The sequence below is a fragment of the Grus americana genome, chromosome 31 (assembly GCF_028858705.1).
Source record: "Grus americana isolate bGruAme1 chromosome 31, bGruAme1.mat, whole genome shotgun sequence".
Classification (NCBI taxonomy): Eukaryota; Metazoa; Chordata; class Aves; order Gruiformes; family Gruidae; genus Grus; species Grus americana.
In genome coordinates, this window is record NC_072882.1 from 1,627,825 (window position 1) to 1,650,321 (window position 22,497).

A 22,497-nucleotide genomic window follows, 5' to 3' on the forward strand; every position below is an offset into this window, starting at 1 on the left:
CCAACCTCACCCCACTCATGTCCCCCGTGTCCCCACCGCTCCTCCCCAGTGTTCTGTTCCCCCCTATCTCCCCCGGTGTCCCACTGGTGTCCTGTGTCCCCTGGTGTCCCGTGTCCCCACATGTACCCCCATGTCCTCCTGTGCCTGTCCCACCCAGGTCCCCCCACGGCTCCTCCTGTGTCCCTTTGTCCCCTCAGTGTCCCAGTACCCTCAGTACCCCCAGTGTCCCAGCGTGCCCTGCTGTCCTGTCCCCCCACCGTGTCCCCCATGTCCTGCGTCCCCTCATCCCCCCGTTGTCCCGGTACCCCCCAGTGTCCTGCCCACCATGTCCCTGGGGTCTCACCCCTTCTGTCCCAGTCCCCTCACTGGTGTCCTGTGTCCCCTTGTCCCCCCCAGCGTCCCATTGCCACCTGGGCCCCATCTCCCCTGGTCACTTGGTGTCCCCACAGCGTCCCAATCCCCCCCCCGGTGTGTCCCCAGTGTCCCTGTTCCTGATGTCACCGTCCGTCCCAGTGTCCCAGTCCTCCTCGTGTGTCCTGGTCGCCAGTGTCCCTGTTCCCAGTGTCCTGGTCCCCTTGAGCATCCCAGTCCCCAGTGCCCCATTCCCGGTGTTCTGGTCTCACCAGTGTCCCCCCAGTGTCCCAGTTCCCCTTGGGTGTCCTGATGCCCGGTGTCCCTGTTCCCAGTGTCCTGGTGCCCCTTGAGTGATCTGATCCCCAGTATCCAGTGTCCTGGGGTCCCTCGGGTGTCCCTGTCCCCAGTGTCCCGGTGCCCTCGGGGTGTCCTGGTGCCCCCATCCCTGATGTTCTGGTGCCTCGGGGTGTCCCAGTGTTCCCTGGGTGTCCCAGTCCCTGATGTCCCGGTGCCCCTGGGGTGTCCTGGTGCCCCTGAGTGTCCCCATCCCTGATGTCCTGGTGCCCCCGGAGTGTCCTGGTGCCCCCAAGTGTCCCCATCCCTGATGTCCTGGTGCCCCCGGGGTGTCCCAGTCCCCCCTGGGTGTCCCAGTCCCTGATGTCGTGGTGCCCCGGGGTGTCCCAGTGTCCCCCGGGTGTCCCCATCCCCGATGTCCCAGTGTCCCCCGGGATGTCCCAGTGTCCCCCGGGTGTCCCCATTCCCGATGTCCCAGTCCCCACCGGGGTGTCCCGGTGCCCCCCCAGGTGTCCCACCCCCCCGACACCCCTCTCCCCCCGGGATGTCCCGCCGCCCCGTGCCCCCCGGTTCCCCCCTGCCCGGCCCGGTGCGGTGCCGGTGCCGGTGCCCGGCGGGGCTCTGGCTCCTCCCCGGTGAGTCACGGCGGGGCGGGGCGGACCGGGCCCCCCCCGGGCACTTTCCGAGGGGACTCGGGAGCGGGAGGCAGCGCCGAGCCCGGCCAGCCCCGCTCCGCCATGGCCCCGGCCCCCCCGCGCCGCCCCCGGCCCCGGCCCCGGGCGCTGCCGCCGCTGCTGCCGCTGCTGCCGCTGCTGCCGCTGCTGCTGCCGCCGCTGCCCGCCGCTGCCTTCAACCTGGAGGCGTCGCGGCCCGTCGCCTTCCGCGGGGCCCCCGGGTCCCTCTTCGGCTTCGCGTTGGACTTTTACCTGCCCCAACCCCGCAGGTACCGGGAACGGCACCGGGAACTGCACCGGGAACTGCACCGGGAACGGCACCGGCTCAGGAGCGGCACCGGGATGGGACGGGGAGGGAGCGGGAGCCGCACCGGGACGGGTTCGGGGCACCGGGAATGGCCCCGGGAACTGGGCAGGGGAACGGGAACCGGCCCCCGGGCACCGGGTGGGGACGGGGAGCGGGAGCGGCTACCGGGAACGGGACGGAGCCCGGGCAGGAGGGAGCGGGACGGGGAGCGGGGAGCGGGCGGGACCGGGACCGGCCCGGCGGGATGGGGAGCGGCCCCGGGAGCGGGGCGGGGGCGGAGAACGGGGCGGTGGGGAACGAGAACCGGGAACGGGGCGGGGGAACGGGAACGGGGCACCGGAGAGCGGGAACTGGGAACCGGGAATGGGAAACGGGAACCGGGAACAGGGACCGGACGGGGGTAACGGGAACTGGGACCGGGGCGGGAACCGGGAACGGGGCGGTCCCGGAGATCGGGATGGGGTAACGGGAACCGGGAACGGTCCGGCCCCGGAGGTCTCCGGCGGGGCTGAGGACACCGGGCGGGGGCTGAGCCTTGTTCCCGGCTCCGGTCGCCCCCCCCCCTCCCCGGCTCCGGCCCCCGCCGGGGGTCCCGGGGCCCCGTAGCCCCCGGCCGGAGCGTTTCCTGTAACCGGAGCCGGGAGCTTCCCCCGGGGGGCGGTGGGGGCTCGGGGGGGACCCAAGCGTCCGGGCACGGTCCTGTGTCGTGTGTGTGTCCCGTCCCGTGTGTCACCCCCCCCCGCCCACGCGTGACCCGCACCCTGGGGGGACACCCAGGCGTCTAGGGGCAAACTGGGGGGCACCCTCCCGTGTGTTCCCCCCCCCACCCAGGAGCTCCCCCCCTCCCCACGGTCGTGGGTGGTTTCCATGCTTCCTCTCCCACGGAGCCGGAAGGGGTCACCCAGGCCCGGCCCTGTGGGCTGAGTCAGAGGAGCCCGTGGGACCCAGGCTGGGGGGGGGGGGCGGTGACAAAGGTGTGCCCCCCCCCCCCCAACCTCCAGGATCCCCCCCCCCCCCGCCACGCCGGAGCTGCTGGGTCCCCTCCATCCTCTGCGAGCCCCTGGGTGCCCTGTGGGTGATGGTCACTGTGTCCCCACGGGGACAGCTGTGTCCCCCCACCCCCCCTGAGCATCCCACTCACCCCCCCACCCCACCCCCCAGTGTCAGCATCCTGGTGGGTGCCCCCAAGGCCAACACGAGCCAACCCAATGTCACCCAGGGGGGGGCCGTCTATCACTGCCCCTGGCCCCCCAGCGACGACTGCACTCCCATCGACTTCGATCACATTGGTACGGGGACGGGGACACGGGTGGGGACGGGACCCCCCCACCCCGGGTATGGGAATATGGGTGGGGGACAGGGATAGTGATACGGGTGGGAATGGGCCCCCCCCCGGGCATGGGGACAGGGATGGGGACACGGGTGGAGACGGGAACATGGGTGGGGATGGGACCCCCCCAGGCATGGGAACGGGGAGGGGACAGGTAGGGACGAGACCCCCAGGACATGGGGACAGGGATGGGCATGGCCGGGGACAAGGACACGTGTCCCCAGCACCCATGGGACCTAGTAGCCCCCCCCCCCCCCCCAGGCCCCTCCAACAGCCCCCCCAGCCCAGCCCCACGTCACCTCCCCCCCGTGGCCTTGGCACCGCAACCGGGCTCTTGTCCTGCCTGGTTAATGATAAACCCGGAGGGTGGGGGGGTCCCATGGGTGCTGTGGCAGTGGGTGCCAGCCTGACCCCTGCTCACTGCCCCCCCCCCCCCCCCAGGGACCCGCACCCACGACTTCGGGGGCAACAGCACGGAGACCCCCGACCCCGTCGAGTTCAAGTCCCTGCAGTGGTTCGGGGCCACCGTGCGGGCGCACAACGCCTCCATCCTGGTACGGGGGGCACGGGGGGGGGGGGCATGGGGCAGGGGGGAGCAGGGGGCAGGGGTCCGTCGGTGCTGACACCCCCCCCCCCCGTCCGCCCCTCCCCGCCAGGCCTGCGCCCCACTGTACAGCTGGAGCCCCCCCAAGGAGGAGGGGGGGGGCCGGGAGCCGGTGGGCACCTGCTTCCTCTCCATCGGCAACTTCTCCAAGTTCGTGGAGTACGCGCCCTGCCGCTCAGGTGGGACCCCCCCGCTCCCCCCCCCCCCCCACCCCCAAGACCCCCGGGCAGTCTCCAGGCACCCCCAGCCTGGCACCTATGGGTGGCACCCCTGGGCATCCCCCCCTCCACCTCGTGGGTGACACCCCCCTGCCTGGCACCCCTGGGTCCCTGGGCATCACCCCCCCCCCCCCATGCCCAGCACCCCCAGGGTGACCCCCCCCACCCCAGACCCCCCCCCCCCCGACATCCCCCGTGCCTGGCGCCTCTGGGGTGTCACCCCCATGGCCCCCGGGCTGGCACCCATGGGACCCCGGGCACCTCCAGCCCAGCACCCTGGGGGGTGACACCCCCATAGCCCTCCACCCAGCAGCTGTGGGACCCCAGCCCCCCCCCTCTGACCCCCCCCCCCCCAACCGCTGCCCCCCCTCTCTCCCCACAGACCTGAACTCTGCGGCCGGGCAGGGCTACTGCCAGGGGGGCTTCAGCGCCGAGTTCACCCAGGTGGGGACGTGGGGGGGCACGGGGGGTATACGGGGACATGGGGGGGGGGGGCGAGGGTTGGGGGGCATGAGGGGGGCAGGGGTACATGGGGGTGATGGGGCGTGGGGGGTATCGGGTGTCACGGGGGGGGGGTATGTGGGGGTCTGGGGGCACGTAGGGGACCCCAGGCTGAGGGCCCCCCGTCTTCCTACAGACAGGACGGGTGCTCCTGGGGGGGCCCGGCAGCTACTTCTGGCAAGGTGAGACCCCAGCCCCTGCCTGGCCCTGCCTGCCCCTGCCTGGCCCTAAACACCCCTGCCTGCCCCTGCCTGGCCCTAAACACCCCTGATTGTCCCTAAACTCCCCTGCCTGCCCCTGCCTTCCTCCTAGACACCCCTGCCTGCCCCTGCCTGTCCCTAGACACCCCTGCCTGGCCCTAAACACCCCTGATTGTCCCTAAACTCCCCTGCCTGCCCCCAAGTACCCCTGCCTGCCCCCCTGCCTGCCCCCCTGCCCGCCCCTGCCCGCCATCCGGCGCGGCGGGCAGCACCCCTGGGTGCTGAGGGGCCGCCCGCGCCCCCAGGGCAGGTGATGTCGGCGACGCAGGAGCAGATCGCGGCCTCCAGCTACCCCGAGTACTTCATCCAGGAGGTGGCCGGGCAGCTCCAGACGCGGCAGGCGGCCCCCACCTACGATGACAGCTACATGGGTCTGCGTGGGGACGTGGGGGCGTGGGGACATGGGGCGTGGGGACATGGGGACGTGGGGAGATGGGGACGTGGGGACGTGGGGAGATGGGGACGTGGGGAGATGGGGACGTGGGGCATGGGGAGATGGGGACGTGGGGAGATGGGGACGTGGGGCATGGGGAGATGGGGAGATGGGGACGTGGGGAGATGGGGACATGGGGCGTGGGGAGATGGGGACGTGGGGAGATGGGGACGTGGGGCATGGGGCGTGGGGAGATGGGGACGTGGGGAGATGGGGACGTGGGGAGATGGGGACGTGGGGAAATGGGGACGTGGGGAGATGGGGGCATGGGGACATGGGGACACAGGGCCATGGGGACACAGGGCACATGGGGAGATGGGGGCATGGGGAGATGGGGACACAGGGCGCATGGGGAGATGGGGACACAGGGGGCATGGGGACATGGGACATGGGGAGATGGGGACACAGGGAGATGGGGGCATGGGGCATGGGGACACAGGACATGGGGGCATGGGGAGATGGGGCATGGGGACATGGGGGCATGGGGACATGGGACATGGGGAGATGGGGGACATGAGGGCACAGGAAATAAGGACATGGGGATGGGGGCATGGGGACATGGGGGACATGAAGACCTGAGATAAGGACATGGGGCACTGGGGACAGAGGCATGGGGACATGGGGGACGTGAGGGACATGAGGACATGGGATAAGGACATGGGGAATGGGGACACAGGGAGATGAGGGACAGGGGTGTGGGGGACATGGGGACACAAGGGACGTGGGGCATGAGCGCATGGGGAGATGGGAGAAAGGGACGGGGCATGGGGACATGGGGGACGTGAGGACACGGGGCGTGGGGGACATGGTGGGACAGGGAACAAGAGCATGGGGACACGGGAGATGGCGTGGGGACACAGGGCATGGGGACGGGGGGACATGGGGGCACAACATGGAGGAGGGACATCGGGCACGGTGCAGGGGTGCGAGGACATGGGGGTGCAGGGACATGGGGACACGGGGACGTGGGGACACGGGGACGTGGTGGCATCAGTGGCACGGGGGGGCACGGTGGAACGGGTGACACAGGTGACAACGTGGGTGACACCTCCTCCCCCCCCCCAGGCTACTCGGTGGCAGTTGGCGAGTTCAGCGGGGACACGACACAAGGTGGGTGCCACCGGGGTGCCGGGGGGGGGGGGTGACATGGGGGGTGTCACAGCCCCCCCCCCCCCAGGCACCCCCTGAGAGGGTCACTTTGTCCCTTGCAGACTTCGTGGCTGGCGTCCCCAAGGGCAACCTCACCTACGGCTACGTAAGGCGGGGGGGACACCGGGGGGTTGGGGACACCGGGGGGGGGACACACCGGGGGGGGGGTGCCTGGAGTGGGGGGGCCCGGCTGCCCGGGTTCCCCGGCCGCTGCCGCAGTGTCCCCCCCCCTCCCCGTGTCCCCAGGTCACCATCCTCAATGGCACCAACATGAAGTCCCTCTACAACTTCTCAGGGGAGCAGGTGGGGCCGGGGGGGGGGGGGGCGTCCGGGTGGGTGGGGGGGGGGGCACAGCAGGGTGGGGGTGTCCCCACAGGGTGCTGGGTGCAGGGGTGGGGGGGGTGGGGGGCTACGGGGGGGTTCCATGGCGAGGGGCACTTGTGCATGGGGGGAGCACCCGTGTAGGGTGGGGTGGGGGGGCACCCGTACATATTGGGAGCACCCATGCGGGGTGGGGGGCACCCATGCCGGGTCGGGGTGCCCCCCATCACCCCACTGCCCCCCCCCATCAGATGGCCGCCTATTTCGGCTACGCTGTGGCAGCCACGGACGTCAACAACGACGGGTGAGTGCCCCCCCCCCCAAACCCCGCCTTGCCGCCCGCACGGGTGCTCCCTCCGAGCACCCATGGGTGCCCCCACCCTGGGGTGGGTGCTGACTGCCGCTGCCCGCAGGCTGACCGACCTGCTGGTGGGGGCCCCCCTCTTCATGGCGCGGACAGGGGAGGGGTGGGTGCAGGAGGTGGGCAGGGTGTACCTGTACCTGCAGCTGCCCGGGGGGGCCCTGCCCGCCCCCCCCGCCCCGGCACCCACCCCCCTTACGGCACCCACCCCCGCCATGGCACCCACCCCCACCATGGCGCTCACCGGGCCCCAGGAATTCGGGCGCTTCGGCAGCGCCATCGCCCCCCTGGGTGACCTTGACCTGGACGGCTTCAACGGTGGGTGGGGGTGCGGGGGGGGGTGGGTGGGGGGGGCACGGGGGGGTGCCCAGGGTAGGGGGGGGGCAGGGGGTGCAGAGGGTGCTTGGGGTGGGAGGGGGCACGGGGTGGGGGGGGCACAGACTGTAGGGTGGCACAGGGGGGTGCCCAATGAAGGGGGGGGCACATGGGGTGCAGGGGGGGGCACGGGGGGGGCAGGGGGCTCGAGGGGGTGGCTGGGTGCTGGGGTTACGTGGGGGGGGTGTGCAAGGGGTGCTGGGGGGGGGTGGTCCCTGTGCTGTTGGGTGGCACAGGGTGCAGGAGGGCACCCAGGGTGACACAGGGGTGCCGGGGCGGGGGGGGTTGGGGGGGGCGCACGGGCACGTCCCCGTCCCCCCCCCCCCCCGCGCCCCCCCTGAGCGTCGTGCCGCAGACGTGGCGGTGGGGGCGCCCCTGGGTGCCGAGGGCCGGCAGGGTCTGGTGTACGTCTACAGCGGGCGGGGGGCCGGGCTGCACCCCCACCCTGCCCAGGTGCTGCGGGGGCAGTGGGCGCCCACCCGGCACCCCGACTTCTTCGGAGCCGCCCTGCGTGGGGCCACCGACCTGGATGGCAACGGCTACCCGGGTGAGGGACCCGCCACCGCCCCCACGGGGACACCCCACCCCGGGGGTCCCACTTCAGGGGTGCCCCATGGTTGGGAACACCCAGCCTGGCCGTGCCACCCCGTGGAGGGGGCACCCAGCCCCATCTGTGTCACCCCATGGGTGCCCCATGGTTGGGGACACCCCTCCCTGGCCATGCCACCCCATGGAGGGGACATCCGGCCCCATCCATGCCACCCTATGGGTGCCCCATGGTTGGGGACACCCCTCCCTGGCCATGCCACCCCATGGAGGGGACATCCGGCCCCATCCATGCCACCCCATGGGTGCCCCATGGTTGGGGACACCCCTCCCTGGCCATGCCACCCCGTGGAGGGGACATCCGGCCCCATCCATGCCACCCCATGGGTGCCCCATGGTTGGGGACACCCAGATCCATCTGTGCCACCCCATGGGTGCTCCATGGAAGGGACACCCCACCCCAGCCGTGCCACCCCATGGAAGAGACACCCAGCCCCATCCATGTCACCCCATGGGTGCCCCACGGTTGGGGACACCCAGCCCCAGACACCCCTCCCCCCCGCCATGGGTGCCCCGCCACCGCTGCCACCCCTCCTGACCGCGTCACCCCGCATCTGGTGACACCGCTGTCGTCCCCCCCCCTCTCCCCGCAGACCTCCTGGTGGGCGCCTTCGGGGTGGACACGGCCGTGGTGTACAGGTGGGTGCCACCGGCTGGTTTGGGGGGGGGGGGGGGTTTGGGGGTGGTGTCCCCCTTCCCGGGGTGTCCCCGTGCTGTCCCTGACCCCCCCTGTCCCCAGGGGCCGCCCCATCGTCCACGCCAGCGCCGCGCTCAGCGTCTTCCCCACCATGTTCAACCCCGAGGAGCGCGGCTGCGTCCTCGAGGGCACCGGTCTCCACGTCCCCTGGTGGGTGACACCGCGGGGGGGGGGTGGGTGGGTGACCCGGGGAAGGGTGGGGGGGGGTGGATATTGGGGTCCTTGGGTGTGGGGTTAACGGGGGTACGGAGGGGTTGGGGACAACCGGGGTGACCCCAGGTTTGGTGGTGGCTTGGGGGACACCAAGGGGTCATGGGGGGGGGGGACGACAGTGGAGAGCTGGGGGGGGTTATCGGGGGGCACTGGGGGACACTGGGGGGGGTCTCTGGGGATCACAGGTTGGGGGGGGCACCGGTGGGGTTCCTGGGGACATGGGGACACTGGCGGGGGGGACGGGGACATGGGGGCAAGTGGGGGTATGGTGGGTTTGGGGACACCCTGGGGACACGGGTGCTGGCAGGGTGGGGGGGCGCTCAGGTGGCCTGGGGGCAGCAAGGGGGTACCCGGGGGGGGTGGGGGGGGGGTTGAGGGCACCCGGGGGGGACATCAGGGGCCACCAAAGGGGCCCCCCCAATGCCTGGGGACACTGAGGGGTCCATGGAGGGGGGGACATCCGGAGGTGTTGGGGACAATGGGGGGGGGAGCACAGGGTTGGGGACACCATGGGATGGCGGAGTGGGGGGGGGGCAGAACCTGGCTGCTGCAGCACCCATGGGGCAAGCAGAGGGGGGGGGTCCCATGGGTGCCCCCCCCCCCACCCTCCCCAGCATCAACGTCAGCTTCTGCCTCAACGCATCGGGGCGTCACCTACCCGGCCCCATCGGTGAGTCGGGGTGGGGGGGGGACACCCGCGTCGGGGACCCCGGCGTCCAAAGGACGCCGGGGTCCCCGACGCGGGTGTGTCCCCCCCCCCCACCCAGGTTTTGAGGTGGAGCTGAGCGTGGATGGGGCGAAGGCCGGGGGGGCGCGTCGGGCGCTTTTTCTCCCGGGGGGGCAGCCCACCCGCACCCTCACCCTGGCCGTCCCCAACGGCGCCGGCGCCCGCTGTCGCACCATGGCCGTCTTCCTGCGGGTACGTCGGGTGCAAGGGTGGGTGGGGGGGCACCCAATGGGACCCCTGCCTCCCCCCCCCCCCCCCTCTACCAATGCACCTTGCTCAGCACCCACCCACCCGTGTGTGTGTCGTCCCCCACCCCACGGCAGAATGAGTCGGAGTTTCGGGACAAGCTGTCACCCATCGCCGTGGGGTTGAGCTTCGCCCTGGACCCCCACGCCCCCCCCGACACCCATGGGCTGCACCCGGTCCTGGCCGCCCATACCCGCACCCGACTGGAGGCCAAGGTACCTGTACACCCCCCCCCCCCCCGGCACCCTGTCCCACCCTATGGCACCCAGTGTCACCCCATGGCACCCAGTGTCACCCCATGGCACCCTGTCCCACCCCATGGCACCCAGTGTCACCCTATGGCACCCTGTCCCACCCCATGGCACCCTGTCCCACCCCATGGCACCCAGTGTCACCCTATGGCACCCTGTCCCACCCCATGGCACCCTGTCCCTCCCCATGGCACCCAGTGTCACCCCATGGCACCCAATGGCACCCAGTGCCACCCTATAGTACCCAGTGTCACCCCATGCTTCCCTGTCCCACCCCATGGCACCCCATGGCACCCTGTCCCGCCCTATGACGCCCTGTCTCTCCCCATGGCATCCTGTGTCACCCCATGGCACCCCATGGCACCCTGTGCCACCCCCTAGCACCCTGTCCCTCCCCATGGCAGCCAGCATCACCCTATGGCACCCAGTGGCACCCAGTGCCACCCCATAGTACCCAGTGTCACCCCATGCTTCCCCGTGGCACCCCGTGGCACCCTATGGCACCCTGTCCCACCCCATGGCACCCTATGACGCCCTGTCCCACCCCCTAGCACCCTGTCTCTCCCCATGGCACCCCGTGTCACCCAATGGCACCCTGTGTCACCCCGTGCCTCCCCATGGCACCCAGTTTCACCCCGTGGCACCCAGTATCACCCTTTCCCTCCCCATGGCACCCAGTGGCACCCTGTGTGTTCCCCCCATTGCCCCCATGTCCCCATGTCCCTGTGTCCCCCCCATTGCCCTTGTCCCCCTGACACCCCCGTGTCCCCCATCGCCCCCATGTCCCCACATCCCCATGTCCCCCCCATTGCCCCATGTCCCCCCGTCACCCCCATGTCCCCCTGTCACCCCTGTGTCCCTCTGTCACCCCCATGTCCCCACATCCCCATGTCCCTGTCACCCCCGTGTCCCCCATCGCCCCTGAGCCCCCCCATCACCCCTGTTGTCCTCATGTCCCCCATGTCACCCCCATGTCCCCCATTGCCCCCAAGCCCCCCGTCACCCCCATGTCCCCATGTCCCCCATCGCCCCTGTGCCCCCGTCACCCCCGTGTCCCCGTGTCCCCCATCGCCCCTGAGCCCCCCCATCACCCCTGTTGTCCTCATGTCCCCATGTCACCCCCATGTCCCCCATTGCCCCCAAGCCCCCCCGTCACCCCCATGTCCCCCATTGCCCCCGTGCCCCCCATCACCCCTGTGTCCCCGTGTCCCCCATCGCCTGTGCCCCCAAGCCCCCATCACCCCCATGTCCCCCATTGCCCCCGTGCCCCCCATCACCCCTGTGTCCCCGTGTCCCCCATCGCCCCCTTGTCCCCCATCGCCCCCATGTCCCCAGGTCCCCCATTGCCCCCGTGCCCCCGTCACCCCCATGTCCCCCATCGCCCCGTGCCCCCCGTCACCCCCATGTCCCCGTGTCCCCCATCGCCCCTGTGCCCCCCGTCACCCCCGTGTCCCCCATCACCCCCTTGGCCCCCATCGCCCCCTTGTCCCCAGGTCCCCCGTCACCCCCGTGCCCCCCGTCACCCCCGTGTCCCCTTGTCCCCCATCACCCCCATGTCCCCCATCGCCCCCATGTCCCCAGGTCCCCCGTCACCCCTGTGCCCCCCGTCACCCCCGTGTCCCCTTGTCCCCCATCACCCCCTTGGCCCCCATTGCCCCCATGTCCCCAGGTCCCCCATTGCCCCCGTGCCCCCCGTCACCCCCGTGCCCCCCATCGCCCCCGTGCCCCCCATCGCCCCCGTGCCCCCCGTCACCCCCGTGTCCCCGTGTCCCCCGCGCAGGCTCACATCCAGCTGGACTGCGGGGAGGACAACGTCTGTGTGCCCGACCTGCAGCTGGAGGCGTCTGTGTAAGGGGGGGGGGGGGGGGCACCTGGGGGGGGCCGGGGGGGGCTGGGGGTCCCAGGAGGCCCCGGGGGGTGGGGTGGGGGCCGTGGCGCAGGGGGTGGCCGTGACGCAGGGTCCCCGCAGGGACCGTCGCGCCGTCTACTTGGGGGACCGCAACAGCCTGAACTTGACCTTCAACGCCCGCAACCAGGGCGAGGGGGGGGCTTACGAGGCCGAGCTGCACGTGCGGCCCCCCCCCCACGCCCAGTACACCGGGGTGCTGCGCCCACACGGGGTGCGTCCGCGGGGGGGTGCGCGCTGGGCGTGGGATGGGTGCCTGGGGGGGTCGGGGGGTGTCTGGGGGGGGGTCAGGGGGGTGTCTGGCGGGGGGGGGCCCTGGTGTGGGATGGGTGCCTGGGGGGGGTCAGGGGTTGCATGGGGGGGGGCCCTGGTGTGGGATGGGTGCCTGGGGGGGTGCCGGGGGGGGGTCAGGGGGGTGCATGAGGGGGCCCTGGTGTGGGATGGGTGCCTGGGGGGGTGCCGGGGGGGGTCAGGGGGGTGCATGAGGGGGCCCTGGTGTGGGATGGGTGCCTGGGGGGGTCGGGGGGTGTCGGGGGGGGGGGCCCTGGTGTGGGATGGGTGCCTGGGGGGGTGCCGGGGGGGGGTCAGGGGGGTGCATGAGGGGGCCCTGGTGTGGGATGGGTGCCTGGGGGGGTCGAGGGGTGTCTGGGGGGGGTCAGGGGGGTGTCTGGCGGGGGGGGTGTCCTGGTATGGGATGGGTGCCTGGGGGGGTCGGGGTGCCTGGGGTGGGGGGGGTGTCCTGGTGTGGGATGGGTGTCTGGGGGGGGTCAGGGGGTGCATGGGGGGGGCCCTGGTGTGGGATGGGTGCCTGGGGGGGTCGGGGGGTGTCTGGGGGGGGGGGCCTGGTATGGGATGGGTGCCTGGGGGGGGTCAGGGGGTGCATGGGGGGGGGCGGTCGGGGGGGTGTCTGGGGGTTGCATGGGGGGGGGGCCCTGGTGTGGGATGGGTGCATGGGGGGGGTCAGGGGCTGTCTGTGGGGGGGGCCCTGGTGTGGGATGGGTGCCTGGGGGGTCAGGGGGGTGTCTTGGGGGGGGGGGGGGGGCCCTGGTATGAGGTGGGTGCATGGGGGGGGTCAGGGTGGTGTCTGGGGGGGTCCTGGTATGGGATGGGTGCCCCCAGGTATGGGGGGGGGTGCCTATGGGTGTCTCCTGGATATAGGGTGGGTGCCAAGGGCTGGGTGCCTGTGGGTGCCCCCGACTCCCGTGGGTGCCAGCCCACCTGACACCCCCCCCCTTCGCCCCCCCCCCCCAGAACTTCTCTGCACTGAGCTGTGAGCTCGGGGGGGGCAACGGCTCGAGCCCCCTCGTCTGCGACCTGGGCAACCCCATGAAGGCGGGCGCCAGCGTGAGTGGGGGGGGGGGGGCTTGGGAGGGGGGGGTTTGGGGGTGCGGGGGGGGGGGGGCCTGGCGTCACCCCCTCCTCTCTGCCCGCAGATCTGGGGGGGGCTGCGCTTCACCGTCCCCCACCTCAGCGACAGCAGCAAGAGCATCCGCTTCGAGCTGCAGATCCGCAGGTGGGGGGGGGCCGGGGGGTGGGGGCGCGGCTGGGGCACCCCGAGGTGGGGGGCCTGGGGGGGGGGGGGGGGCGGGGGGGAGTCGGGGGAGAGCCTACCTGGGGGGGGGGTCTGGAGCGGAGGGGTGCCAGCGGGGGGGCTCTGGGGTGGGGGTCCCACCTTGGGGGGGGGGGGTCCAGCCTGCTACAGCCCATCTGGGGACTCTGGGGGGGTCCCAGGGGTGGGGGGGGGGGGGGTCCCACCTGGGGCACCCTGAGGGGCTCAGGCTGGAGGGTCCCACCCAGGGGCACCGTGGGGTGGGGGGGGTCCTGCCATGGGGGGGTGGGGTTGCAGCCTGGGGGAAGGGGGTGTAAAGTGGGGGTCCCAAAGGTGTGTGGGGGGGGTCCCGCCGTGACCCCCCCCCCGTGCCGGCAGCAAGAACGCCAACAACTCGCAGAGCGAGGTGGTGACGGTGCCGCTGGAGGTGCGGGCGGCCACCCGCCTCTCCGCCTTCGGGTGAGTGCCACACGGCCTGGGGGGGCCAGGGGGGGACACACGGGGTGCTGAGCCCTGCCTGACCCCCCCCCCCCCGTGGGTGTGTGGGTGTGTGTGTCCCCAGGGTGTCACGGCCCGACATCGTCACCGTCCCCGAGGGGGGCTGGACGCCCGAGCGGCCGCCCCAGCGGCTGCAGGACCTGGGGCCACCCGTGGAGCACGTCTACGAGGTGGGGGGCACCTGACCCCCCCCCCCAAACACACCCCGGGGGGTCCCTGTGTCCCCAACCCCAGGGGTGCCCCTGTCCCTGACCCCACAGGTCCCTGTCCCTGTGGGTGCCCGTGTCCCTAAGCCCAGGGGGTGCCCCTGTCCCACAACCCTGGGGACCCCCCCTGTCCCTGACCCGCAGGTCCCCAAAACCGGGGTGCCCCTGTCCCTGACCCCACAGGCCCCCATGTCCCTGTCCCCGTGGGTCTCCATGTCCCCAACCCCGTGGGTCCCCATGTCCCCAACCCCAGGGGTGACCCTGTCCCCAGCCCCGTGGGTCCCCATGTCCCTGTCCCTGTGGGTGCCCATGTCCCCAACCCTGGGGACCCCCATGTCCCTGACCCACAGGTCCCCATGTCCCTAAAAATGGGGGTGTCCCTGTCCCCAACCCTGTTGGTCCCCATGTCCCCAACCCTGGGGACCCCCATGTCCCAGACCCACAGGTCCCCATGTCCCTAAAAATGGGGGTGTCCCTGTCCCCAACCCTGTTGGTCCCCATGTCCCCAACCCTGGGGACCCCCATGTCCCTGACCCACAGGTCCCCATGTCCCTAAAAATGGGGGTGTCCCTGTCCCCAACCCTGTTGGTCCCCATGTCCCCAACCCTGGGGACCCCCATGTCCCTGACCCACAGGTCCCCATGTCCCCAAAACTGGGGGTGTCCCTGTCCCCAGCCCCGTGGGTCCCCGTGTCCCTGCCCCCAAGGGTGCCCGTGTCCCCATGCCATGGGTGTCCCCTCACGCTGCCATGTGTGTCCCCCCCCCCCCGTGCCCTCAGGTGGTGAACGAGGGTCCCAGCGCCATCAGCCATGGCACCCTGGAGCTGAGCTGTCCCCTGACCTTCGGGGGCCACCCCCTCCTCTATGTCACCGGCCACTCGGGACCCCGCAACTGCTCCGCCAGCCACCCCCTGGACAGCCTGCGCCTGGCGGTGCGCCCGCGGGGACGGGGACCGGCAGTGCTGGGGACGGTGGGGGACACTGGGGGATGGAGCACTGGGGGCACTGGGAGCACTGGGGGGAACTGGGGACAGTGGGTGGCACTGGGGATGTTGGGTGGCACTGGGAGGTGGAGCACTGGGGGGGCACTGGGGATGTTGGGTGGCACTGGGGGATGGAGCACTGGGGGCACTGGGGGCACTGGGGACAGTGGGTGGCACTGGGAGATGGAGCGCTGGGGGGGCACTGGGGACAGTGGGTGGCACTGGGGACAGTGGGTGGCACTGGGGATGTTGGGTGGCACTGGGGGATGGAGCACTGGGGGGCACTGGGGACAGTGGGGGGCACTGGGAGATGGAGCGCTGGGGCACTGGGAGCACTGGGTGGCACTGGGAGGCATTGGGGGATGGAGCACTGGGGGCACTGGGTGGCACTGGGGACACTGGGGGCACTGGGAGCACTGGGTGGCACTGGGGACAGTGGGGGATGGAGCACTGGGGGCACTGGGAGCACTGGGTGGCGCTGGCAGGCATTGGTGGATGGAGCACTGGGGGGGCACTGGGGACATTGGGTGGCACTGGGGATGTTGGGTGGCACTGGGGGATGGAGCACTGGGGGGCACTGGGGACAGTGGGGGGCACTGGGGGATGGAGCACTGGGGGCACTGGGAGCACTGGGTGGCACTGGGGGGCACTGGGGGGTCACCAAAGCAGGTGGCACTGGGTGACGTGAGGGGCACCAGGAGGGGACACGGGTGGCACTGGGTGGTGGTGGGGAAAGAGGACACCAGTGGGGGGGGGGGCGGGCAGGGGGTGGCACTGGGCACCGGGGGGGGACGGGGACAGGGCTGTCCCCAGAGCTGCCCCCCACCCCCCCGCAGGAGCAGGAGCCGAGCCCGGACACGCACGTCCTGCAGCGCCGTGACACGGGGGACGCGGTCACCAGGGACACGCGGGGCAGCGCCCCCGCCCCGTCCCCCTACACCCTGGTCAGTGCCCCCGTGTGTGTCCCTGTCCCCCCCCGCATGTCCCCACGTCCTGCCCCGGGGCACCCCCAGGCTGGCGCGTGTCCCCCGTGGGTGCTGTCCCCTGTGGGTGCTGTCCCCTGTGGGTGCTGTTCCCCGTGGGTGCTGTTCCCTGTGGGTGCTGTCCCCCATGGGTGCTGTTCTCCCATGGGTGCTGTCCTCTGTGGGTGCTGTCCTCTGTGGGTGCTTCCCCCTGTGGGTGCTGTCCTGTGTGGGTGCTGTCCCCCGTGGGTGCTGTTCCCTGTGGGTGCTGTCCTCTGTGGGTGCTGTCCCCCATGGGTGCTGTCCTCTGTGGGTGCTGTCCTCTGTGGGTGCTTCCCCCTGTGGGTGCTGTCCTGTGTGGGTGCTGTCCCCCGTGGGTGCTGTTCCCTGTGGGTGCTGTCCTCTGTGGGTGCTGTCCCCCGTGGGTGCTGTTCCCTGTGGGTGCTGTCCTCTGTGGGTGCTGCCCCCCATGGGTGCTGTCCCCCGTGGGTGCTGTTCTCCCGTGGGTGCTGTCCTCTATGGGTGCTGTTCCCCCGTGGGTGCTGTCCTCTGTGGGTGCTGTCCTCTGTGGGTGCTGTCCCCCATGGGTGCTGTTCTCCCATGGGTGCTGTCCTCTGTGGGTGCTGTCCTCTGTGGGTGCTTCCCCCTGTGGGTGCTGTCCTGTGTGGGTGCTGTCCCCCGTGGGTGCTGTTCCCTGTGGGTGCTGTCCTCTGTGGGTGCTGTCCCCCGTGGGTGCTGTTCCCTGTGGGTGCTGTCCTCTGTGGGTGCTGCCCCCCATGGGTGCTGTCCCCCGTGGGTGCTGTTCTCCCGTGGGTGCTGTCCTCTATGGGTGCTGTTCCCCTGTGGGTGCTGTCCTCTGTGGGTGCTGTCCCCTGTGGGTGCTGTTCTCCCGTGGGTGCTGTCCCCTGTGGGTGCTGTCCTCTGTGGGTGCTTCCCCCTGTGGGTGCTGTCCTCTGTGGGTGCTGCCCCCCGTGGGTGCTGTCCCCCGTGGGTGCTGTCCCCCGTGGGTGCTGTTCCCTGTGGGTGCTGTTCCCTGTGGGTGCTGTCCTCTGTGGGTGCTGCCCCCCATGGGTGCTGTCCCCCGTGGGTGCTGTTCCCTGTGGGTGCTGTCCTCTGTGGGTGCTGTCCCCCGTGGGTGCTGTTCCCTGTGGGTGCTGCCCCCCATGGGTGCTGTCCCCCGTGGGTGCTGTTCTCCCGTGGGTGCTGTCCTCTATGGGTGCTGTTCCCCCGTGGGTGCTGTCCTCTGTGGGTGCTGTCCTCTGTGGGTGCTGTCCCCCGTGGGTGCTGTTCCCCCGTGGGTGCTGTCCTCTGTGGGTGCTGTCCCCCGTGGGTGCTGTTCCCTGTGGGTGCTGTCCTCTGTGGGTGCTGTCCCCCGTGGGTGCTGCCCCCCGTGGGCGCTGTTCCCCCGTGGGTGCTTCCCCCCGCTCTGGTGTTGCTGTGCCAGCTGTCCCCAAGGCGGGTGACACGGGGCGGGGGTCACACACGGGGGGACACATGGGGTGGCGTGTGATGCATGGAGTGTGTGTGTGGGGGGGTGGGTGTGTCCCCGAGGCGGGTGCCCCGCGGGTGCCCCCACGGTGGGTGACGCGTTGCGGGGGGGGCGCAGGGGTGCCCCGAGCCCGAGTGCTTCCGGCTGAGCTGCCCCATGGGGGGGCTGGAGAAGCAGCAGCGGGTCAGCCTGCGCCTCGCCTTCCGCCTCTGGGCCCCCCCCCTGCCCCAGGTGAGACCCCCGGGACCCCCCCGAACCCCCCGGGACCCCCCAGCACCCCCCAGAACCCCCCGGGACCCCCCAGCACCCCCCAGCCCCCCAACAAGCCACTGGGGCCCCCAGCATCCCCACCCCCCCCCCACTGGGACCCCCCCGCCCCAGGTGAGACCCCCGGGACCCCCCCGAACCCCCCGGGACCCCCCAGCACCCCCCAGAACCCCCCGGGACCCCCCAGCACCCCCCAGCCCCCCAACAAGCCACTGGGGCCCCCAGCATCCCCACCCCCCCCCCACTGGGACCCCCCCTGCCCCAGGTGAGACCCCCGCCCCCCCCCCCCCCGGGACCCCCCAGGACCCCCCCAGCACCCCCCAGCCCCCCAACAAGCCCCTGGGGCCCCCAGCATCCCGACCCCCCCACTGGGACCCCCTTGTGCCCCCGTGGGGGTGGGTGAGTGGGTGTGCTGGTACCCCCGGGGGGGGGGGGGTGTGAGTCAGTGGGTGCCCTTGCTCCGCTGTGCCTCGTGTGGGTGCTGCCCACGGTCCCCTGTGGGTGTTCATGGGTGTCTGTGGGTGACGGTGGGTGCCCTGTGGGTGCTCGTGGGTGCCCTGTGGGTGACAGTGGGTGCTCATGGGTGTCCATGGGTGTCCTGTGGGTGTTGGTGGGTGCCCTGTGGGTGACAGTGGGTGACAGTGGGTGTCCATGGGTGTTGGTGGGTGCCCTGTGGGTGCTCGTGGGTGCCCTGTGGGTGCTCATGGGTGTCCATGGGTGTCCTGTGGGTGTTGGTGGGTGCCCTGTGGGTGACAGTGGGTGACAGTGGGTGTCCATGGGTGTTGGTGGGTGCCCTGTGGGTGCTCATGGGTGTCCATGGGTGTCCTGTGGGTGTTGGTGGGTGCCCTGTGGGTGACAGTGGGTGTCCATGGGTGTTGGTGGGTGCCCTGTGGGTGCTTGTGGGTGCCCTGTGGGTGCTCATGGGTGTCCATGGGTGTCCTGTGGGTGTTGGTGGGTGCCCTGTGGGTGACAGTGGGTGACAGTGGGTGTCCATGGGTGTCCCGTGGGTGTTGGTGGGTGCCCGTGGTTGTCCACAGGTGCCCTGTGAGTGTCCCACACACGTTGATGGGTATCCGTGGGTGCCCCGTGGGTGACAGCGGGTGCTTGTGGGTGTCCTGCGGGTGTTGGTGGGTGCTCGTGGGTGGACGCCCACGGGTGCCCACGGGTGCTGACGACGGGTGCCGCAGCGGGAGGCGCGGGCGCAGGCGTTGCGCTGTGAGGCCGAGTACCGGGTGCTGCGGCTGCCGTACCGCGTCCGGCCCCAGCACTACCCCAGCCAGCGCCTGCAGGTGAGGGGGGGGCGGCTACACGCGGGGGGGGGGGGGGACACGCCGTGGGTGGCCCCGTGGGTGGCCCTGTGCGTGACGCTGTGGGTCACGGGGAGGGGCGGGGGGTGGGGGGGGGGTTGTAGAAGGCTGCGGTGGGCGTGGGGCGACGCCGTGGGTGACCTCGTGGGTGACACCGTGAGGTGGCGACGGGGCTGCAGTGGGTGGGGGTGACTCCGTGGGTGTCCCATGGGTGACGCTGGGGGTGGCGGGGGGTGACGGGGCTGCGGTGGGTGCAGGGTGACGCCACAGGTGACGCTGTGGGTGATGCTGTGGGTGACGCCAGGAGTGGCAGGGGGTGACGGGGCTGCAGTGGGTGCAGGGTGACCCCATGGGTGACGCTGTGGGTGATGCTGTGGGTGACGCTGGGGGTGGCAGGGGGTGACGGGGCTGCGGTGGGTGCAGGGTGACGCCACAGGTGACGCTGTGGGTGATGCTGTGGGTGACGCCAGGAGTGGCAGGGGGTGACGGGGCTGCAGTGGGTGCAGGGTGACCCCATGGGTGACGCTGTGGGTGATGCTGTGGGTGACGCCGGGAGTGGCAGGGGGGTGACGGGGCTGCAGTGGGTGCAGGGTGACCCCATGGGTGACGCTGTGGGTGATGCTGTGGGTGACGCTGGGGGTGGCAGGGGGTGACGGGGCTGCAGTGGGTGCAGGGTGACGCCACGGGTGACGCTGTGGGTGACGCTGGGAGTGGCGGGGGGTGACGGGGCTGCAGTGGGTGCAGGGTGACGCCACGGGTGATGCTGTGTGTGACGCTGTGGGTGACGCTGGGGGTGACGCTGGGAGTGGCAGGGGGTGACGGGGCTGCAGTGGGTGCAGGGTGACGCCACGGGTGATGCTGTGTGTGACGCTGTGGGTGACGCTGGGGGTGACGCCGGGAGTGGCAGGGGGTGACGGGGCTGCAGTGGGTGCAGGGTGACCCCATGGGTGACGCTGGGGGTGACGCTGGGGGTGATGCTGGGGGTGACGCTGGGGGTGGCAGGGGGTGACGGGGCTGCAGTGGGTGCAGGGTGACCCCATGGGTGATGCTGTGGGTGACGCTGGGAGTGGCAGGGGGTGACGGGGCTGCAGTGGGCTCAGGGTGACCCCATGGGTGATGCTGTGGGTGACGCTGGGAGTGGCAGGGGGTGACGGGGCTGCAGTGGGTGCAGGGTGACCCCATGGGTGACGCTGTGGGTGATGCTGTGGGTGACGCTGGGGGTGGCGGGGGGTGACCCTACGGGTGACCCCACGGGTGACCCCATGGGTGACGCCGTGGGTGGCAGGTGGTGACGGGGCTGCAGTGGGCGCGCGCCGAGGGCGGCCCCGGGGTGCCGGTGTGGGTGGTGGTGCTGGCCGTGCTGCTGGGGCTGCTGCTGCTCGCCCTGCTCTGCTACGGCCTCTACAAGGTGGGTCGGGGGGGGGCATTTGGGGGGGCCACAGGGGGTATGGGGGGGACAGGGGACATGGGCACCATGGGGACACAGGGGATGGGGGGGGCACAGAGGACCGTGGGGGGGGCATGGGGGGGCATGGGGACATGGGGGGCACAGGGGACGGGGGGACAGGGGACATGGGGGGCACAGAGGATTGGGGGGGGGGCGGGGGGGGCATGGGGACATGGGGGGCACAGGGGACGGGGGGACAGGGGACGTGGGGGGGCACAGGGACATGGGGGAGCACAAGGGATGGGGGGGACGGGAGGGGGGATATGGGGGGGCACAGAGGACCGGGGGGGGGCATGGGGGGCACAAGAGATGGGGGGACAGGGGACATGGGGGGGGCACAGGGACGGGGGGGCACAGGGACATGGAGGGGACGGAGGGGGGGGATATGGGGGGGCACAGAGGACCGGGGGGGGGCATGGGGGCACAGGGACATGGGGGCGGGGGGGCACAAGGACGTGGGAGCAGAGGGACGGGGGGGTCCCAGGACACACGGGGGGGTCCCAGGACACACGGGGGGTCCCAGCTGGGTTCCCCTGACCCCCCCGCACCCCCCACCCCCCCACCCCCCCCCAGCTGGGCTTCTTCAAGCGCTCGGGGCCGTACGGCACGGCCATGGAGAAGGCGCAGCTGAAGCCCCAGGCGGCCTCGGAGGCCTGACGGGGCCCCGCACCGCCGGCGTCACCCGCACCGCACCGCGGGCCGCGCACCGCCGCCGGGCCGGGCACCGCCGGGCTGGGTACCCCCGTACCGGGCACCACCAACACGCTGGATACCGTCGTGCCGGGTGACAACGGTCCCGGTTCTGCCGGGATGGGCACCGTCGCCGGAACGGGTACCGCTGTACCCGACATCACCGCCGGACTGAGCAGCACCGTGACGGGCATCGCCACCGGACGGGGTACCATCGTGCTGGGCGTCACCACCGGAGCAAGTACCGCCAGGACAGGCACCGTCACCGAACCGGTACCGCCGGGACGGGCGCTGCCGGCACACGGGGCGATGCCGAGCCGGGCACCACCACGCTGGACACCGCCGTGCCAGGCGGCAGCAGCCCGGGCACAACCGCTGCGCCGGGTACAACCGCCATAGCTGGCACAACCTGCACGCTGGGCACAACCGCCGTGCCGGGCACCGCCACAACCGGGACACCGCCGCCGTGCCGGGTAACACCGCCGTGCCGGTGGCATCGCCGTCGTGACCGGCACCGCCAGCCCGGGCACCGCCGTTGACAGTCGGGACACCGGTGGGATGGATGACACCGTGCCGGACAACACCGTGCCGGACAACACCGTGCCGACAGCGTCACCGCGCCGGGCACCGGTGCCAGCCCTGTCACCCCGTCCCGGCACAGGACCTGGCGGGGGGCACACACACACACGCACGCACGCACGCGTGCCCCGGCGACACCTTGTCACGGTGTCACCCTCTCACACGGTGTCACCCAGTCGCGGTGTCACCCGGCGCGGCCCATGTGTGCTGCACTGCCCGTGCCCCCCCCCCGCGGGCACCTCACTTTGCACTGACCCCGCGCCCGAAATTTTGGGGGGGGGGGGTGACGGGGGGGGGGGGGTGTTGGTGGGGGGAGACACACACAAAACCCACCCCCCCCTCCCCCGCGTGTCCCCGGGGTGTCCCCGGGGTGTCCCCGGGCCGCGGGGGGGGGATTGCACTAGCGCGGGGGGGGCCGGGGGGGCACAGGCGGGCGTGGGGGGGGGGGGCAGCTTCGGCTTGTATTTAATTTGGGGGGGGGCAGCCTCAGGGCCCCCCAATAAATGTGTCCGACCCAGAGCTGCGGTGCAAGGGAGCACTGGGGGGGGGGGGGAGGGAGCACACGCGTGTGCCAGGCCGGGCACGGCTGAGCGCACACGCGTGTGCGTGGGTGTCGGGTGACCCATTACCACCCTCATTAGCAGCCGGGACGCGTCGGGCATCAATAATTCATCCCCCCCCCACGGCGCTGCGG

General features: G+C 72.0%; 1 protein-coding gene across 1 annotated transcript; it reads left to right on the forward strand.

Annotated features, from left to right (window-relative positions):
• Nucleotides 1-1,320: 1,320 nt before the first annotated feature.
• On the forward strand, nucleotides 1,321-22,230 carry ITGA5 (integrin subunit alpha 5). Its single transcript, XM_054807278.1, has 30 exons — nucleotides 1,321-1,591; nucleotides 2,791-2,918; nucleotides 3,401-3,513; nucleotides 3,616-3,742; nucleotides 4,164-4,225; nucleotides 4,419-4,464; nucleotides 4,788-4,913; nucleotides 6,041-6,085; nucleotides 6,187-6,230; nucleotides 6,371-6,427; nucleotides 6,697-6,749; nucleotides 6,859-7,124; nucleotides 7,537-7,728; nucleotides 8,381-8,426; nucleotides 8,527-8,634; nucleotides 9,312-9,367; nucleotides 9,465-9,616; nucleotides 9,748-9,885; nucleotides 11,702-11,769; nucleotides 11,891-12,041; nucleotides 13,079-13,171; nucleotides 13,261-13,340; nucleotides 13,755-13,835; nucleotides 13,939-14,044; nucleotides 14,859-15,011; nucleotides 15,899-16,006; nucleotides 17,631-17,744; nucleotides 18,968-19,069; nucleotides 20,373-20,495; nucleotides 21,108-22,230. The coding sequence occupies exons 1-30, from the start codon at nucleotides 1,386-1,388 to the stop codon at nucleotides 21,189-21,191; spliced, it is 3,228 nt and encodes a 1,075-aa protein (XP_054663253.1). The 5' UTR covers nucleotides 1,321-1,385; the 3' UTR covers nucleotides 21,192-22,230.
• The last annotated feature ends 267 nt before the right edge of the window (nucleotides 22,231-22,497 follow it).